Source organism: Aulostomus chinensis, chromosome 18, assembly GCF_037954235.1.
Source record: "Aulostomus chinensis isolate RoL2024-O1b breed Wild chromosome 18, RoL_Achi_v1.0, whole genome shotgun sequence".
NCBI classification, from domain to species: domain Eukaryota; kingdom Metazoa; phylum Chordata; class Actinopteri; order Syngnathiformes; family Aulostomidae; genus Aulostomus; species Aulostomus chinensis.
Genome location: NC_141337.1, coordinates 16,289,609 through 16,310,070, shown reverse-complemented (window position 1 = coordinate 16,310,070; position 20,462 = coordinate 16,289,609). Strand labels below are relative to the sequence as shown.

Sequence of the window (20,462 nt, the reverse complement as noted above, 5' to 3'; positions counted from 1 at the left end):
AGAAGTTTTGTGTCCTCACTTCCCACCTCTTCACATATCACCTTAAAAAAGTGGTGTGTTCAGTGCTCTGCTTTTGATCATATTCACTCATTTTTCACACTGGTCCAGTGCTTTTGGAAGACTTGGGGGCATCTTTTTGACAGCCAGTTGTTCTCCATGAATGCAACAGTGTGGTGCTACAGCTCGGACACACGCAACTCGTCCCCTCTGTCTTCCAGTCATCGCAGCTACACCATCTGTCTTAAATAATAGTAATAATAATATCAATAATAATAATAGGACTATTTGCAATTGCACTTCACATCGAGTGACTGGCTTTGGCGTATAAACGTCAACAGCTGTTCTTCAGCATTTTGATTCATAGATACCATCCGCCGCTTCACTGTGTCGTTGGAGAGTGGTACTTTCTCAAGCTCATCACTTGCTTTCTTTCCTAACAATGTTTCAGTCATGGCCAGTGCAGCTGGTTTCCCTGTCTTGGCGATCATCAGGGACACCTTGTATGTGGCTTCTTCTCTCAAAAACTGCAATAGGTTTCCCCAAATATTCCCTGTGTTTTCTCTCAAAGTGCCTTTGAAGGTTTGATGGTTTCATAGACTCACTTAGGGTTCTCTTCATCACCAGTCCAAAAAAAGCCCAATTTTAAGTCGTCCTTGTTGTATTTTCGTTTCACTTTGCGTTCAGGTCGACTTTCACAGGGTTGGTCACTGCTTGTCAAAGGCAAGCAAACGTTAGCACTGGCGGCTTCAGAGTCCCCGTCTTAAGCCACCAAATCATTCTTCCTGTAGCTAATGCTAGATTGGTTTCTCTGGCAGCTCATTCTCTGCTCAGTTGTAACTCTAGCATTATGTTACTTAGCAACCAATCAACAGAAACATAAACTGGAGATGGCTGTACGACAACGATCAGCCGCCAGTCACTGTTAGTTTTCTTCTACTGTTTCTACTGCGTTTATTTCTTATATTCTTTACACAATCGATTTTTTTGTTAAAAAGGGGGCTTCAAGGAAACTTCTGCGAGTCTAAATAAAATCAGATTAAATTTTTTTAATTGATTAACAGCACTATTTTATGTATGAACAGAAGTTATTTTTTATTGTAAAGTGTTAAGAAAACATGATAGTAATATACATGTTCTTTATTCAAGTTCAACAATTTGTCAATAAAATCCAGATATTTTTTCTCGAAATATTCCAAACACTTCTTTAGTAGCTTTGAAAACTGCCGCATGCCATGAGTGCCACCACTGAAGACCACAGACAGACACAGAGGACAAGAATACAAACTCGGGATGGTGGTGGGGGTCTGGAGGAAGGACAGGGCAGGACAACAGAAGAACCACAAAACAAACTAGACAAGAAAATACAAAACAGAAGGGCGGCCCCGGGGCTGAGCAGAGAGGCACGGACACTCAGGAGGATGGCCCGGAGCTGAAAAGAGGGGCGGGGAAACTCAGGGAGGTGGCCCAGGGTCGAGCAGAGGGGCACAGAGAGTGGCCCTGTGGCCAGACAGGAGTGCACGGAGTGTCTGGGGGTGAGCCCCGAGTGTCTGGGGGACGGCCCTGTGGCCGGGCCGGAGAGCAAAGAGTGTCTTGGGTACAGCCCAGAGTGTCTGGGGGATAGCTGGGAGTGTCTGAGGGGTGGCTCAAAGGCTGAGTTGGAGGGCACAGAGTGTCTGGGGGAAAGCATGGAGTGTCTGGTGGAGAGCCTGGAGGCACAGCTGAAGAGCATGGAGAGCCTGGGGGCGGCACCATTTGTGGGACAGGAGACCAGGAGGAGGGCTGACCACACACTGATGACCAAGGGAGAAGTGGACAGGCCCTCGAAGACCCAGAGGGCAGCTGTTCGCCAACTGGAGTCATGGGGCAGAGGACAGCTGGACAGTCAGCTGGATGCTGGAGACGGGGGCTATGCAGGCCTCCGGCTGGACACAGGGATCAGGAGCTTTACTTTTGCATTTCAAAGCATCATTTGAATCTGGTGGAGATGATGTTGCCCACCAAACAGAAGAAACTCTTGATGCCACTGCGCTTCTTAGACGGGGGCATGAGATGTTCCTCCAGAGAAGCAGCAGTTAATTCATCAACTGCTAACTCCTCCAAGGACATGTAGGCCCATACGTTGTCAGCATGACCAAGCCTGCTGCACAGGGTTTTGAACATGGCCTTGTCAGCATTTCTGAAAGTTTCTGGGGTGACTTCAAACTCCAGTCCCTCAACTTTGGCCCATACACTGTGGAACAGATGTTCAGTAAGGACCTTGAACACTTTCAACTCAGTGCTGACCTTTGCCCTTTTAAAAGCCCGAGTGACAAGTTTCTGTATTAAGACCTTGACAGCTGCTTTCCTCACTCCTGCCGTCTTTGTCACATCCGTCTGTGGTTTTCCCTTCAAAGCAGGTTGGGGTGGAGTCTCTGGCTGGTCTTGTATCTGGAAATGCAAGAAATCTCTGTCTGTCCGTCTGTTTGTGACATCACATCTCATCACATCGATCAACGTCAAACTTGGCGTGTGAACATCCCACCAAACTACATCTTCCATTTTCTGGGGGTTGCCCTGTTGAGGGACGACCCTGACCTAATAATGCAGGCAGAGGGCATTCAAGAGAAAAGTGTATCAGATGACTTTTGAGGCCGATTTCTCTACTGCCTCACTACTTGTTGCTAAGCTAACAAGCAGTTAGCCATCTGGCGGCAATCTGGATCTCTGTAATACATTCAGAGTGAAGAGAAAGGTACCAATCTACTCGTTTAATACAACAAAAATATGGCCTGTTTCTCTACAGGCTGGCATTCCTTTTATGATCAACCTCTAACTCACTCTGTTGTAATCCAACCTAGAAAAAGATTCTCACAACCGGCATTGACTGAGTTATCAAAGGACGATTCCTAACCTTCTAGTGGAGTTTATGGGAGTCACGGGGGGGTTGATGGTGTGTTAGAGCGACAGGGAGCAGATGAGATGTGCTGTGACAGCTCGGCTCCTCAGTAGCCAGACAGCATGTGTACAGACGAGAGAGACTGAGGAGCCCGGGCGGTCTTCATGAGGTCAGGAGTGTATCTCAGTCCGTCTTCTGTCTCCAGCTTTGACAGACAAGTTAAAAATCACTGTGGCAAAAACGAAACGAAAGTGACGTTGTTGTTTTTTTTTTTTAATGAGCTCTGGCATTTACCTGAAAACGTGGACCGTGGAAGTCTCTGAAAAAGAGGTTCAGATCCTCTAAGCCTGAGAGGCTAAAACTAGGAATCCTGATTGGATTCTCAGCACTTGGACTCTGACGCTTCATGGTCTTGAGCTCTTAGACCGTCATCCTCAAAAGGAATCAAGCCAACGGAGCTTCACATCCTGGAGGAAAATGAGCGACCGAAACCAGAGGCAGCTGGAATAGAAGAGAGGCTTGGAAGAAAAGAAGTAAAGAGACTGGCCAGGATAATCAGAGCCAGTTGGAGCAACAAGGAACAAAAACTGAACAATTAACTGAAAAATATTTACATCAAGTATGAAAAAGACTGTCTCTACCTGTAAAGTGTGAGATAACTTTTGTGTGATTTGGCGCTTTAAGATTCAAATTGGCTTGACATGTACAAACACTTCTGATTCCAAGTTTAGATTTGAACAAACATTTGACATCACTTCAAGATGGAAACAATCGACTCTGATTTACAATGGGAACAATTTTTGTTTGGTAATTATATCTCAGAAACAAAACAAATACATTTCAGTCAGATGGGTCATGTTTGAAGTATTTAATACAAAAATTGTTTGGTGCTTTGATGTAAGATATCTTAACCACCCCACCCCTACACACCCCCACCCCTACACACCCCCACACCACTCCCACCCTGTCACAAGTGGAAAAGCGAGCAACTCCAGTCAGTGGTCAGATGGGTGTGACCTTGCCTTTGTTTCTAAAGGGCCTGCTGATGGTTTGGGCCAGTGCAGAAAAGAACCTCTTCACTGCAGCGCACTTGGACTTTTTACAGATGTTGTTCTGGAATGAGGAGACGATGCAGCATTTAAAAGCTGCACAGTCAGTCTCCATTATTTCTACCACAGCCTGTGCACTGCCCCATTGGTCTAGCAGGTCTTCAAAAATGGCCTTGTCCAGATTTTTAAAGGACTTCTGAGTCACTTTGAAGTCCACTTCCTTGAGATCGGCCCAGACCATCTTATTGAGGCTCCTGGTCAGATCCTGCAGCTTCTGCGCAGGCAATGTGATCTTTACCTTTTGAATGATTCTTGAGACAAGCTTGAGAAGTAAGACGTCTATGGACGCCCTCCTCACGTCCTTCCAATGTATGTACTTTTTGGGTTCTTCTCCCTTTAAGGGTGATGATGGCGTGTTCTGTGTGAGAGGAACCTCCTCCATTGTTGGGCCCACTGCATGATTACGTTGGGCCGACAGTTCCTCTTGAATTGCTGTAACCATTTGCATAATCTGGTGCTGAGCCCTGAATTTCATCCACCACTTTATCAGCTGTTGGTAGATTGATACCCCACGCCAGACAGCAGTATACATGTCAGCGTGTGACGAGGGGACAATGCTTCTGTCACTGACGATGCTTCTGTAAACCGTGGTGGTCAGTTCATTGGTCCCTTCCTCATCTTCAAATTCCTCCGACCTGGAGAAACCGCGCCGCTGGTTTAAATCGGGCTGATGATCATCCAGGCTTCCTCTGAGGATGTGGGAGTCCAGGCTATCCATGACGGACTTCTCTGACACCTGGCCGTCTTCCTTGTCCTCCTGGTTGACTCCACTCTTGAACCTTTTCACCAGGCGATGAATTGCTGCTCGAGCAATGCATTTGCCAAAGAAGGTTTTAAGGGTGTGGCCCAGTCTCTCTCCCAACCGCTTATTCTTCCTCTTGGAAGCAGCGCTCCCCACACGCGTCTTCTCACAGCTCTCTTTCTCTTCGTCTGAAAAGACTTGAGCAACTTCCTCCACCACAGTCTCCATCTCTTCTGTAGTGTGAGACTCCAGCCCATCATCCATCATGTCTTTGATGTAAGACTGGGAGAATTCACGAAGCTGCTTCCTGATGATCTCTCGATCTGTGGAAGCTACATGGCTGCCTTGTGGGGTCAACGCCTCCCCGTCGGGTTCCAACAAAGATTCTGCGTTTGCTGGCTCCCCCTCTTGCTGCAGATCCTCTCTCATGGTGTGTCGAGAGACTGACTGCGACTTTTTCCGTCTTGGTGCGGAGACGAACGTGTTTTTGGCCTTAGCCATGAACACTTTCAGCATGGCAATAGCTTGACTGAGCATACGGTTCAGTCTGCTGGTGGATGGGATCCATTGGCCTGGCTCCTCGGAGGCAGCAGCACTCACACTCTCTGTGACCTCCTGACTAACCAGCCTGGCCAACCTCTCTGAGCTCTTACACTCTTGTTTTTCTGCACCCAGAACCTGAGCAAAGCTCTCAGGCAGCGTGTCACGCAGGCTAGCCTCCAACTGCTCCTCCGTGATTGTGGCGGGCATTTCCTGGATGGTCACTGACACCGATGAAACTACGTTCATCAGAAGCTCCGCCACCAAAAATTTTGTGCCATCATCTGGTTTCCCAGATGCCAACAACAACTTTTGCTGCCCTGACATTCTCCCAAAGAAGAACTTGAACAGTGAATGAAAGTTATGACTGATGGTGTTTGAAAAATCCTCCATCATCTCTGTTGGTTGAACTTTGTTCTGGACTCTGGTTGAACTGTCAGAAAAGGATAGTTGATCCGAGCAGCTGGTTGTTGTCTGTTCACCTTCTGAATGAGCGCTTGCTTATATATGTTCTTGTTTCCAGTGAAGATCACTGAACTTAGGAACTTCACTGACAGGATGACTGACAGGATGATTGACAGGATGACTGGATGACTGACTGGGTGATTGACAGGATGACTGGATGACTGGGAGAACATGCAAACTCCACACAGAAAGATCCCGTTGTCGAGCTGGCTGACATCACCAGTTACTGAGTTTCAAGGAAATGTCTGCCTTTGACACATTTTTTCAGCACTCTTGCAATTACAGGACTGACCAGTACTCTGATATGTTTCCTCTTCAACTTCTTCCTCACATCTGCATGTTTTGTCTGAGTGTAACCGTCCTCTAACATAGAACAACACTGTGAATGAAAGGAAAGGTGTGTCTGATATGTTTCTTCTTCAAAAAAGTTATCAGCTCCATATCTGACTTTCATCAGGTGTAACATTCCAGTTATTCAGTCCACCATTTCTTAAAGTGAGGTACCCGTCCAGGGTGAACCCCACCTCTCGCCCAAAGGCTGCTGGGATAGGCTCCACCCACCGTGACCTTTAACAGGATAAGAGGTCGAAAATGAATGACAACAATGAAATCTTATTATTAGCGCTTATTATTTCGGTTTAAAATCCCCAAACTTTAACAAAGCACGCCACACTTTTTCAAGGGTTCTCTCTTTTTCCACCCAGCAGATGGATTTATTCATTCTGGTACCAGCAAGCAGCACCCAGCAGTCCACAGAGAGCTGTGTAGCAGCGTGAACGAGAGCGTTTGGTCCTCGTACTGCAAATGCTAACAGTGATGGGCAGCTGGTGTCTGAATCACGCCTCTAGAACAATCTGACACATGCAAGAATCTGAAACCATTCTAATAAATTCACTTTTAATCAGAAGAACATCGTCATCCAACGTGACAGGAGATAAACATCCTGGAGCTTCACTACCACAACAATACATGGACGACCTTGACCTTGGAGACACCTGACCTCTACAGACACATTAAGACAGTATAAACTTCCTCCTCAACCTTCCAGGAATCTTTAACAAGGACTGATTCCTTCACACCTCCATCACACCAAGTCTCCACCATCCTAACACAGGAGGTTGGCTGGAGTTTATTTCACTGTTAGCGTTCCTACTCATGTCCTCAACTGTTGAATAGAAATTTGCTGTTTTACAGATCTCTCACTTATTGATCTTTAACACTGATAATTTTTTTCCAAATGAAATAAAACTAGTCAATAAATCATATTAATATTGTTAAAGATCCACCAGATGGCGCCATTTGTCTTTTCCCTTTGGTTTCAATGTGAGCCTGTTTGGTACCAAGGGTCACTGACTCAACACGCTGCTGCTGACCAGATGAAACTATTATTTCAAGTCAAATGGTCTTCGTGATGTCAGAGTGTGTTGCCATGTGAACTGGCATACATTTATGTGTGTGTGTGTGTGCGTGTGTGTGTGTCCTTGGCTCACAACATACCCAGTTCAGATGGTGCAGCTTGTATCCATGAAGCCTTCCGCGACCCTCCAGCTGATCAGTGAGAAATGAGGCTCCTCCAGAGGGTCAGAATCCTTCTTCCGTCTGTATTCGTCCTGTCTTTTTTTTACTCATCTCAGTGGATCCTACTGATATCATCAACTGTTCAGTAACTGCAGACTCTCACCATGTCTCAACCCAAGCATGAAGGCTCCATACTCCAATGATCCTTCTCTCCACCACTTACCTGTTCAACCGTGAGCTTCCCGTTATCACAGTATAGATGACCATGTTGTGACGTGAGTGTCACATTCTAGCCTGATGTGTTTACTTCACATTTACTGGAAGAAGAAATCACCACATTGTCACGTGATGGTTCACCTTTTTATAACATGAATGTTACAACAGTAAAAGTTCACATAACATGATCAGTTTATATGTTGAGGCAACAAAAATATATAGCATGAAAATATCAAATTCTGATATGAAACTTTGTTTTTTCCTTTAACGCCTCTATTCTAGTTTGTAGTTCAGTTTCATTTGAGGAATCTAAGATCAAACCAGAACAAAACTCATTGGTTTCTTTCACAGTGTGAAGCCTCCTTGAATCTCATCCACCTCTAGTTGAGCTAACAAGACCTTCATGCTACCATGAACACCCCATATTCCAGACTCGAACGTTGCTGAACACAAAGCAAACATTTGTGGAAAGCACAAATGATCCATCTCTCAAACAAACAATGTTGATATTCCTGTGAGGGCTGACCACCATGTCAACCTCCCTTCTTACCCCCCAATCTGACCTCTCATGTAAAAGTCAATCAGCACGACACCGCAGGGAATCGAACCCCGTCCCAGTAAACCAGGAGTACCGTTACCAGCGTCTTTTACTTTTTGATGCTACATGAAAGGAAGCAAAACCTGCATTCCACCAGCATGAGAGGGAGATTTATCCAGATTTATCAGATCATAAATGAACTCAGCAACGCTTCAAGTGACCAGAGTTCAGGTAAGACCACTCTTACTGGAACCACCAGCAGTACTACTGGTCATACTGGTCCTGTGGTATACAGCTCAAGACTGCAGGTCTGATTATTGGAGCCAATTTAGCTTCTGCTTCTAAATGCTGTTGGAATGCAGGAAAAAGAAACCTTGTACCCCCCCCCCCCATGCCCCCACCCTTCCAACTTCCTCCCTGACCTGATACTGCCTAGTCTACCCCCCCCCCCCCCCCATCCCTCACCAAGACTCCTGACTGTCTAAAAACAGTTATAAATTAACCCGGCAGCCCTGAAACACCGCCTCACTGGTCAGAGGCTCCAGGTTGTGAGCGTCTCCTTCCCCTTGGCGTTCACACACCTGGAGGAGGGACAAAGAAAGAGGACAAAGTCAAATGGATCATTCTGAGACAGAAGAGACATGGCCAGGGTTCCAGTCCATCCCTACCTGTCCTGTAGAAGATCAGCACAGTGGCCACAAAGCACCTTTTCAAGTTGTCATGGAAACGTCAGTCCCCAAAAGGTGACACCACCACTGCTGCAGCCCCATCAATGTCTTCCTGTTGAAGACAGGAAAGAATATTTCTTGCCAGGTGGATTTTTACCAAGGAGAACTGATTCATGGCTGCCTGTACAACACATGAGGGGCAGAGTTTTACTGTGTGTGTGTGTGTGTGTGTGTGTGTGTGTGTGTGTGTGTATGTGTGTGTGTGTTATATCTTGCACCTGATGTGTGTATCCTGTGTCTTCCTGTCCATCTTGGGTTCACACACGTTCCACCAGTTTCTGCATCCAACAGAGATTCTCGGGATTCTCCTTTGGCTCTGAACTCTCCAGCAAGGAGAAGAACCTCCAAGTTTGTGATGGGTTTGGTTCTCCTCCTCCTGCCTCGCTCCAAAAACACACCTTCCCTCCAAATTACACACACACACACCAACAACAGGCCCAGGCAGGAGAGCAGAGTGAGGGTACACAGCACAGAGGCTGATGAGTCTGAGGTCAAGAGATAATGAATCACATCATTGCCCTCCAGTAAACATTGAGAACTGGTCCCAGAGCAACGTCCTCGTCCTCTGACGGATTCACCTGGTGCTTCAGATGAGCTGAGAGCGGAGGATGAGGCTGCAGAGATTCATCAGCTGAGCAGGAGAGAAGAGCAAAAGAGGGAGGGATCATTGTTGGCTCCAGTACCAGGAGCCACCCTGACATTGAACCATGTACTTCATTGTGGTGTATTTTTGTTGCTGATTTGAAGAGAAACTTCAGCTGAAAACCACTGGCTGATGGATTCAGGTCCCAGTCTTGATTGTTTTTTGAATGAAATACATTTGAACTCCACATTTGTGTAATAAATAAGTGTAGTTACTGCTCTACTGGCTGAAATTCCACCACAAAATTCACAGATTAAGTTGATCTCAGACTGGGTTTAATTCAACCCCCAGGGCCTCGATAGACAGAAGAATCTTTTCTTTGTTTTTATTAATATTAACAATTCTTTACCGAGAGGTCTTTTCTGAAAAATAAAAAAATAAATAAAATAAAATTTTGAAATTTTATTTTTTCATTCAATTCAAAAATTGAATTTCAGCTTGGCTGCACGGTGGTGCAGTGGTCAGCACTGTCGCCTCACAGCAAGAAGTTTCCGGGTTCGAGTCCCGGCTCCAGCACAGGATCTTTCTGTGTGAGTCTGCATGTTCTCCCTGTTCCTGTGTGGGTTCTCTCTGGTACTCCAGCTTCCTCCACAGTCCAAAGACATCAAGAGAGGACAAGGCTGATTGATACTCTAAATTGACTGTAGGTGTGACTGTGAGTGTGAATGGTTGTTCGTCTCTCTGTGTTGGCCCTGCGATGGACTGGCGGCCTGTCCAGGGTGAACCCTGCCTCTCCCCCGTTGACACTGGGATAGGCTCCAGCCCCCCTGTGACCCTTAATGTGTCGGAATAAGCGGAAGACGATGGATGAATTTCAGCTTCAGCCTTTTTAAGTGTATTAAGATCTGAATGAAAAAAATGACTTCCATCAAACCCACACCGTTTAACCTCCTTGATGAGCATCACCAAAACATGATTTCCCACCAATTAAACTGGTTTCCATGATCAAACAGGTTAAATGCTGTTAAAGATCCACCAGATGGCGCCATTTTCCCATTGCTTTCAATGAGAGCCTGGTTGGTACCAAGGGTCAGTGACTCAACACGCTGCTGCTGACCAGATGAAACTATGATTTCAAGTAAAATGATCTTAGTGATGTCAGAGTGTGTTGCCATGTGAACTGGCATACATTTATGAGTGTGTGTGTTTGTGTGTGTTTTCTACCATGACCTGCAAGACCCCTACCTGCAGGATGAAATCATTCATTATAAAATATTCAATACTCATCTTCTAGTTCCCTCACCACATTTCTACATCTGACCATCTTCCAGTGGTTTGATGCATTTTAACCTGTTTTCCCTGAGGACCAAACACCCCCAGTGGACATCAGTGAAATTGCGTTTTGAACATTGAAACTCCCTCCCTAGTGACTGGTGCCTGTGTGGTCCCTGTGTGTCCAAATACACCAACATTCCTGAGCTGTAGCCAGGACACCTGTTCATCACCTCTGTCTCTCTCTCTCCCCACGTGGGTGAATCTCAAGCAGGTTTACCGCTGGCTTCAGTGTCTCTGTAAGAGTTCAACATCAGCTGTTGTCAGAGGTGTTCACCTGAACAATGACCTGGACTGAACTCCCAACACACAGGCACTGGAACAGAGAGGCCAGAGCAAGAATCCTCTGCTGGGGACACTGAGGTCTTCTGGAGTGCAGCGGCGCTTCTTCAGACCTTCTACTTCCTCGTGCTGCCATCAGCCTTTTTCTATGCAGCAGCATTTCAGCTGCAGACAGGAGGAAAGTTAACATACTGATCAAGAGGGCCAGTTCTGTGCTGGGGCCCTCTGGGGCCAGGAGAGGTGGTGGGAGACCACACACACACACACACACACACACACACACACACACACACACACACACACACACACACACAATGTGCAATGAACTTTTTTCTCTGCCTGTAAACGGCTTAGGAATGCTCAGATTTTATTAGATTCTGGACTGGAATGTTCAATCTTGCGTCCAAAACTGGATAATAAATTAATTCTTATCTAAAAACCACCAGATAGAAAAGCCTTTTGGAATTTGATTTTTTTTAAAGAAAAGAAGCATTAGATCATAAAACAAGAAACCTGACAATCAAATTTCTGTTCAAAATTGTCCAATTGTGGAGTGAGGATTTGCCGTATGGATTTCTTCGTGACCCGGTGACAGACTGTTTGATGGCTATGTCAGCGCTCCACAGAGGCCTGTTTCCAGTGAATAATCCCAATAATTACACTGGGCAGCACACGAGGGGAAATTCTTCAAAATAAGAAGAAATTAAGTCATCACGTGTGGGACAGCTCGAGTCGTTCTTGTCCCCAGACCTTTACCTGCAGCCTCCAGGCCACCCTGCCCCTGCTCGCTGTTCTCTGCCCTTCCAAGCTTATTGCAAAATTGCATTGGATTCCGTTTCTCTCTTCTCTTGAAACAAACGCTTACTTTAGCGCTTCGAAGCCTCATTTGAATCTGGTGGAGATGATGTTGCCCACCGAACAGAAGAAACTCTTGATGCCACTGCGCTTCTTAGACGGGGGCATGAGATGTTCCTCCAGAGAAGCAGCAGTTAATTGATCAACTGCTAACTCCTCCAAGGACATGTAGGCCCATATGTTGTCAGCACGACCAAGCCTGCTGCACAGGGTTTTGAATATGGCCTTGTCAGCATTTCTGAAAGTTTCTGGGGTGACTTCAAACTGCAGTCCCTCAACTTTGGCCCATACACTGTGGAACAGATGTTCGGTAAGGACCTTGAACACTTTCAACTCAGTGCTGACCTTTGCCCTTTTAAAAGCCCGAGTGACAAGTTTCTGTATTAAGACCTTGACAGCTGCTTTCCTCACTCCTGCCGTCTTTGTCACATCCGTCTGTGGTTTTCCCTTCAAAGCAGGTTGGGGTTGAGTCTCTGGCTGGTCTTGTATCTGGAAATGCAAGAAATCTCTGTCTGTCCGTCTGTTTGTGACATCACATCTCATCACATCGATCAACGTCAAACTTGGCGTGTGCGTTGCTAAAGGCTCAAGCAAATGTAGAGCTGAGATGTCACACATGCCGTGATCCCAACAACAGGTATTATGGTTACATGGATGCATGAATACACATAAAAATCCTGCAACGATTCATTGGCAGTTTCTTTTTAGCAGGGTGTTCACACAGCAGCTGAGGAACAAGGCCCATTTTCATCATGGATTAAGGTCTGACTCACCTTACAGACCGGCGTGATTTTGTGTCTTCGACGCCAAATACACTGAAGCAGTGGCTTGACCTTCTTTACACATGTAGAAGGAGCTTCAACAGCACCAGCTATGAATGGATGTTGCAGGAGTTTGGGGAATGTCAACTGCCTCTTGGGGTCCTTAGTCAGGAGACCTCTCAGGAAACTCTGTTAGGGAGACATCACGTATTCACCGTGAATCGGACAGAATAGTTTTGCTTGTCTTGAGGTCCTTCATGGTGAATATCTACTGGCTTAAGGCAACTTGTTTTTGGTAACGCACACGAGCGCATTATAGTGCAGAAATCTGCAGAGGACAAAGTATGAGAACCTAGCAGTCGTGTACCTTGCAGATGTTGCTCATGGTGCCTGGGATCTTGACTGGATCTCTCTCATCGCCATCATCAACACGGGATGCTTGGGGGGTTCTCTCAAAGTGCTCCAGCTCCGACATTAATTCCTGGTGTTCAGGACATTTCCCAGTGATGAGCAGATTAAGGAGGAAGCCCAGGTTTGTTAAATCCTCGCGTGGGTCAAATGGCTGCCTCTTCTTTTTCTTAGGGGATTTGTGGAAAAATCCCCTCATCGGTGGGTCATTTTTTACCACCTCGGCACACCTAAGACAGAATCCCATTTAATTAATCCTGGTATATAACGATTCACACAGCAATGGACTCCTTCAAAACCTCCTTACCCAAAGTCATACAGTGTAACCAGCCCATTTTCTCCCAACATGATGTTTCGTGGGTACAGGTCTTGATGACTTATGTGTCTCAAATGTAAATAATATAATGCCGATGCAAGCTGGCAGGCGATGTCAGCAACCTTGGTGAAAGGAGAAGGAACAAAGTGATGATTGTGGAAAATCACATATTCTGGCATGACTGTGAGCTATGAATGAGTACCTGTTTTTCTGGGAGGGTGTTTGCCTCGTCGATAACCTTAAGGAGATCTCGGCCCTCGACAAACTCCATCACAATGACGGTCTTTCAAAACATGGAACAATTAAGGGACGTCATAAGATGATGTGATTCATCAAGAGCTTCAACAGGGACTTCACCTCATCTTACCTGTTGTTTGGTCTCAAAACTGTCAATAAATCTCACTATGTTGGGATGTTTAAGAGATTTGGTGATGCTGATTTCCCTCTTTTGACGTCTAAACTCGTAGGCACCGCAAAACTTAGGCATAAACTTCAGAGCCACAACCTGAAGGAAATTCAAGAGGGGACACGTTGAAGCTAAGTTGACAAGTCTGGAAATCCAAGTTGTAACCAAAGTTACTTACTCTGCCAGTGGCTTTCTCTATTCCCTTGTGAACCTCACCAAAAAAGCCCATTCCTAACTGTTCACAAACTTCATAGCAATCCATGTTAACAACAGGTGGCATGAGGTACCAGCTGAGGAGAACTGGAATTCCTCTTTATGTTGCAACAAAATATGTAATTGTTCTTTCTGGGAAGAGATGCCTCTGCAAAATTTTAACTCTAAAAAGGGATGTTAATATTAATTATTTCACAAACCAAATCTTATAAAGCAACGAACAGCTGGCGTCCCATAGATGTGCAGGACCAGTATCAGACTGGTGGCAGTCATCATCACTGACATGACAGTCCTGAGAGGTGTCTGTCATCATCACTGACATGACAGTCCTGAGAGGTGTCTGTCATCATCACTGACATGACAGTCCTGAGAGGTGTCTGTCATCATCACTGACATGACAGTCCTGAGAGGTGTCTGTCAATCATCACTGACATGACAGTCCTGAGAGGTGTCTGTCATCATCACTGACATGACAGTCCTGAGAGGTGTCTGTCATCATCACTGACATGACAGTCCTGAGAGGTGTCTGTCAATCATCACTGACATGACAGTCCTGAGAGGTGTCTGTCATCATCCGTGACATCACAATCCTTAAAGGTGTCTGTCAATCATCACGCCCTCATGATGTGTTCAATTGCAATTCTAGAAAAAGGAATTGCAAGCTACACAAAATAATCCAGGCTAGCTGTGTATGTGACCATTGGTTCTAAAATTAAAGCAAATACTTCAAGTGACACCAAAGGGTTTTTTTCCAGTAATTATCACTTTGCCATGCAGTAAATGATACAGTAATTCAACAACTTTAGTGAAGTACCAAGTTTCCATGAGTTTGTTGTATTTTAAAAATGTGATCAACCTGATTAATCAGAGTAAAACTGTGATTAATCAAATTAAATTTTATAATTGATTAGCAGCACTGTTGTTTTCATGAACAGCAGTTCTTTTTATTGTGAACGGGTTAGAAAAGTTAAAGTATAGAAGTATAGCTCGTTCTGTCTTGAAATGCAATGATTTTGGAATAAAATCCGGACATTTTTTTCTGGAAACATTGGAAACGTTTCTTTAGTAGCTTTGAAAACCGAGGTGAGAACCGACCCCTGATTCCAAAACAGAGGTTTGAACCAAATCTGCATCTTTTAGCTAAAGGTGGAGGGAAGCGCGTCACCACTGAAGGCCACAAGGAAAACACAGAGGTGAAGGAGATTTTCAGGAGAAAATATTTTGACATTTGACTCCACAGTCTGTGGCTCTGAAATGAGATTTTTGGATTCAGTTTGTATTCAAGTTCCCTCAAGTGTACTAAATGTGCCTTGCTGCACACTGAGCAGTGTTCTATTGTCTCCAGCAGGGAACCCCGCATTCGGGGGTGCGCGAGTGTCTTTCATCTCTCAAACTACAGCGTCTATCAGGCTAAAATATTACGCGCACACTCATGGCTGAATGTCCCAAAACTCTGCTGTGTTGTTTTTATGATGTGCAGCATTCATCACTGTTTCCTCTTGGAAGTGGTCGTGCCGCGGCCGGCCTTGGTCCCCCTTTCAGGATTGATTCCGCCGAATCGCCTGAAAAACACAGGAGTCCAAGATCAGGGGCTGGACATAAATAAAGTCTGCTATCCAGAGCACGGCTGGGTGGTTTGGAACAACATCAAATGTCAGCCTGTGTTTGAGCAAATACACTGATAGACGTTGTTGTGACATTGTAGGGACGGCTGTTGCTGCATTCAAAACCTGGACAAACAGGATTTTTGATAAACAGTCACTCGTTTTTTGGATAATGACCAACCAGCCAGAGACAAATATGAAACTGGCCAGTGTGAGGACAAGATGATGATTGTTTATTCAGGTCACCCTTGTGGGCGGCACGGTGCTGCAGTGGTTCGCACTGTCGCCTCACAGCAAGAAGGTACAGGGAGAACATGGAGACTCCACTCAGAAAGACCTCCTGCCCAAGTTGGGACTCCAACCTGGAACCTTCTTACTGGGAGGCCACAGTGCAAACCACTGCACCACCGTGCTGCCCAGTGAACACGATCCTTTACATTTTATTTTGGATGAAAATAGTCCCATGTAATTTCACCAATGTACCATTCTTTATTCCTATAAATAAAACAAATCTGAATCAAATTTGAATAAAACATAAACAGAAGTAAATCTATAGAACATGTAACATGTTTTTAGTGGTGTGAAACAACAAGCAACAACAAATATTCTTTGGAATGTAACAATCAGTGCACAATCAGCCCTTATATGTGTTGTTGGCCACTGCTTGAAGTCATTTGTTTTCTCTTTCCCACTCATTCCTGTAGCCTACTTTAGTTTGCACACTGGCGAACTGGAGTCTGACCGGGTAGCGAGGCAAGGCAATTTTATTTGTATGGCCCGTTTTCACAAACAGTTTGTCTCAAAGGGCTTCACATGGCATCATAACAACATCCTCTGCCCTTAGACCCTCAGATCGACTGAGGAAAAACTCCATAGAAAACCTTTAACAGGGAAAAATCTGAGAAACCTCAGGGTGAGCAACAGAGGAGGGATCCCTCACCCAGGAGGACAGACGTGCAGTCGATGTTGTTACAGACAAGAAAATAGTTTACAATGCAGAATGTGGGAAACATGGAAATGTTAATAACAGCTGAAGAAGGAAACATCTGGAAGGGGAGGCAGGGAGAGCAAGCCAGCTTGATGGGGGACTGGATGGCAGACTGGTTCATGGGAGGGGAGCGCAGGCCGGTGTAACAGTAGGGAATAAAAGGGGGGGGGGGGGCGATGCAGGCGGCGGCTGGAGCTCTGGTGGATCTGTGGAAACACAGAGAGACTGCGAGAAACCAAGGCCAAACTGCAAAGTGCAACAAGTAGTGGTAATGACAGTTCCAAAAATGTGCAGGGAGGAGAGGAGGAGGGAGTGGGAGAGAGGAGAGGAGAGGAGAGGAGAGGAGAGGAGAGGAGAGGAGGGAAGGGCTCCATGTAACCCGATGTGTCCCCCAGCAGTCTAAGCCTGTAGCAGCATAGCTATCAATGGTTCAGAGCTACCTGAACCAGTCCTAACTGAAGGCTCTGTCATAGAGGAAGGTCTTAAGCCTGGACTTAAACGTAGTTAAAGTGTCTGCCTCTCTGACCCATGGAGAGATGCTGGTTCCACAGTAGAGGAGCCCGGTAACTAAAGGCGCTACCTCCCAGTCTGTTTTTATTGATACTGGGAATCACTAAAAGACCTGCATTCTGGGAGCGGAGTGCTCTGGTGGGACAGTAGGGACTAATGAGCTCTTTCAAATAGGATGGAGCTTTATCATTGAGAGCCTTATAAGTCAGTAGAAGGACTTTGAAGTCGATTCTAGATCCTACAGGAAGCCAGTGGAGAGAAGCTAAAGTGGGAGAGATGTGTTCTCTCTTCTTAACTCCCGTCAAAACCCTCGCTGCAGCGTTCTGGACCAGCTGGAGACTCTTTAGGGAGTATTTAGGACATCCTGACAGGAGAGAGTTGCAGTAGTCCAGCCGAGAAGTGATAAATGCATGCACCAGTTTCTCAGCATCACCCTGGGAAAGGATATTCCTAATCTTAGCGATACTTCACAGATGGAAGAAGGCGGTCCTGGTCACATGCTTTATGTGGGAGCTGAAGGAAAGGTCCTGGTCAAAAATGACCCCAAGGTTCCTTGCAGTTGTACTCGGGGTCAAGGTGATGACATCTAGAGTAGAGATCCGATTAGAGAGCGTGTCCCTGAGGTGTTTAGGTCCAAACACAATGACCTCAGTTTTATCTGAATTTAGCATTAAGAAGTTAGAAGACATCCAGGATTTAATGTTTTTTAGGCAGTCTTGCAGATGAGTAAGTTGGCTTGTGTCGTCTGGCTCCATCGACAAGTAGAGTTGTGTGTCGTCCTCCTAACAGTGGAAGTTGATTGAGTGCTTCTGGATTATGTCACCTAATGGGAGCATGTAAAGAGTGAAGAGAATCGGTCCTAAAACTGAACCCTGTGGTACACCATATGTAACTAGTGCTGACATATTTTCAGAAATAAGGGACAAAGTTCTTCTCTTAACGGTTCAAAAAGGGACATGTCTTTTACTTCCCAAATTAGGGAGGATTCCAGTTTTGAAGGGACAGTTGTCAACCCTAATCACCACCTTTCTTTCACGGTAGTCATCTTTCATCTGGGAGATTCCCCAAATCAAAATCAGTTTGTTTGCTCATTTTTTTTCTCTTGTGTAAATTACTTTAGTTTGTTGCTTTGAGTCATTAATTAATTTGAACTTAGTATTTCATCCTGGTCCACTAAAATGTCTCCACTGTATTTGTCTCTTCTACATTTAACCCCTTAAGAATGAACTCCTGCAGGTTGTCTTGAGCATGACAGGTGCCTTTCCTAAACCTCACCTGTCTAAACATTGTGTGTATGTATATGTATGTGTGTATGTGTAAACTGTATACACACACACACACACACACACACACACACACAAGCTATGCTTCTTCCCACTCCTTTTTGAATGTCATTTCTTTTCTGTTTTTCTGTCTCACTGTTATTTTGCTTCCTCAGTCTCATGACTATGTTGTGTTTTGTCAATAATTTCTTCCGTAGCAACCAGGAAGCCTTGTACTGTTCGCCTATTTGGAATAAATAAATCCACTGAGGATCCTTCACTAACAAAGAGTGAAGTGCTTCTTGTTTGTTCAGTAGTCTGAGGCTAAAGGGGCTTTGTACAGCTGCACTGTTGTAGTGACAATGTCCCAGTGGTCCTCAAGTGCTGCACACGGCCGCTCACTGCTCCGTAGAGGATGGTTTGAGCACAGAAGACATTTCACCGCACCAGGTTCATGTGACAGTGAGGGATTTCATCTTCTTCTGATATTCCAGCTGAACTGTTGGACAAACAGCTGTATTCTGTCCATCTAGTCTCACTGGTTCAGACACACCTGCAGCTGATGGGTCATGTTCATATGATCTCCAACAAATGGAACAACTCATCTCTTCCTATCTTTGTTTGGACTTTTCTCTCATAAGCTGGTTTAGTCAATAAGATTCCTGCAATTTCGTTGTCACGACCGTGTGCAGGCTTGGCTTGATGAGTCATGTCAGACATGGCAGGAGAAAAACTTCTCATGTGCCTTGGATAACACACTTCTCTCACTGTAATTATAGAATGCATTAGATATTCATGCTTCTCCTCATTGTCTTAGTTAGGAGGGTGACCAGTCCCCAACCACATCAGAGAGACGGTGATGACACCAGCACCAGAGACATTCACCTTGAAGTGCTCAAAGTGGCTGCACTCAACAGACGACAGGTCTGAAAGAAGATGATTGCTGCAGCACTTTTCAATAGAGAGTGGCAGAAAACTCCCACTCCTCTTTGGAAGCAACTGGGAAAACACACTTGTGGTCAAGAAAGAACAACACAGTGGAATTCAATCAGTTCAAAGAGACCTAACAATTTCCCATGAGCTTTGAAAGGTGTTTTGCAGAACATTGGGTCACACTGGAGAAGTCTTTCATTGCTTCCTGCTAGCAGTCATTTATGTAAAAAAGACTTTCCCAGAAAAGTGCAAATTATTGAGTGGTGGAAAAACGTCTCTGAAGAACTTTGAGTCCAAGTGAACGGATGTGACAGAATTCCCTCAAAGCCTCACGGATACATGATGGACAGGAGAACGGGACACATGGACGGGTGGAAGGACGCCCTGAAAAAAACCACACCTACGACCCCGACTGTCTCCAGCGGGAAGGCCTGATCAGATCAGAGCTGGACTCTGACCTGAGTGTTTCCAGGTGACAGTGTGGATCCTCCAGTCCAGCAGACAGCAGCTTCACTCCTGAATCCTGCAGCAGGTTCCAACTCAGGTCCAGTAGTTTCAGGCTAGAGGACTGAGAGCTGAGAACTGAAGACAGAACTGAACAACTTTTCTCTGAGAGGTGACAGCGCTCCAGCCTGAAGAGGAGATGGAACATTTAAAAACATGTCGTTCAATACTCAACGACTCCATGATGAAATCTGGTCTAATTTAATGCTTTTATATGTGAATTGGATTGTTTTATTACTGGGTTTCACCAGCAATGTCAGTAAATGACTTGTTTTAATTGCTTTTTATTCAGCTTTAAAGCGATACTTCACCCACTAAACTGTATTTTGCTTCACCAATATTGAGCTCACAAAGACACCTTTTTCCCTCCTGCTCCACTTCTTTGTTACTCCAGAATGCAGAAAAAGCCAGCAACATCAAAGTTACTTGAAGCTGATGGACGCGACAGCCAAAAACAGCAAAACTGTCCAAAACCATCTGCATGCTAACAACCTTTCAGTGCGTCATGTGGTGTAATCTCCATCATGTTTATCCAGACACAAATTTTGAAGTACTTGAAAGATGATATACAGAAGAGAGTTGTACATTCACATGCCACTAAAATGGCGGCAAAGTTGGAGATATTGTTCTTCTCTTTCTATTGACTTTTCCATCTGCTGGATTCTACAAACTGAAATACCACAGAGTTAATCTGACTCCAGAAGATGATCAGCCGTGTGCTCATCTTTCTGAGGGGTGGATGACATTCAAGACTTTTACTGTTCATGGGGGTGA

General features: G+C 45.3%; 1 protein-coding gene across 2 annotated transcripts; it reads right to left on the bottom strand.

Moving 5' to 3' along the window:
• Positions 1 to 932: 932 nt before the first annotated feature.
• On the bottom strand, positions 933 to 14,079 carry LOC147245406 (serine/threonine-protein kinase 36-like). 2 transcript variants are annotated; one of them, XR_015109937.1, is made up of 8 exons: positions 13,853 to 14,079; positions 13,636 to 13,773; positions 13,471 to 13,551; positions 13,260 to 13,390; positions 12,912 to 13,182; positions 12,557 to 12,733; positions 11,256 to 12,272; positions 933 to 1,975 (listed from the first exon to the last, which is right to left on the bottom strand). XR_015109937.1 is itself a non-coding variant. In XM_086183966.1 (7 exons), exons 1-7 carry the CDS (start codon positions 13,952 to 13,954, stop codon positions 1,966 to 1,968), a joined length of 1,362 nt encoding a protein of 453 aa, XP_086040092.1. In that variant the 5' UTR covers positions 13,955 to 14,079; the 3' UTR covers positions 934 to 1,965. The 2 variants fall into 2 exon arrangements, 1 of the variants encoding a protein (XP_086040092.1); XM_086183966.1 differs by lacking the exon at positions 11,256 to 12,272 and having other exon boundaries at positions 934 to 2,427.
• Positions 14,080 to 20,462: the final 6,383 nt, after the last annotated feature.

Excerpts from the sequence above, each read along its gene's own strand:
- LOC147245406 (XM_086183966.1), bottom strand. The coding sequence starts at position 13,954 with ATGCCACCTGTTGTTAACATGGATTGCTATGAAGTTTGTGAACAGTTA. Across the intron at positions 13,552-13,635 it reads GTTTTGAGACCAAACAACAG|ACCGTCATTGTGATGGAGTT; the intron begins GTAAGATGAGGT and ends ATGTTTTGAAAG. Across the intron at positions 12,734-12,911 it reads CCATGAGCAACATCTGCAAG|AGTTTCCTGAGAGGTCTCCT; the intron begins GTACACGACTGC and ends TCTCCCTAACAG.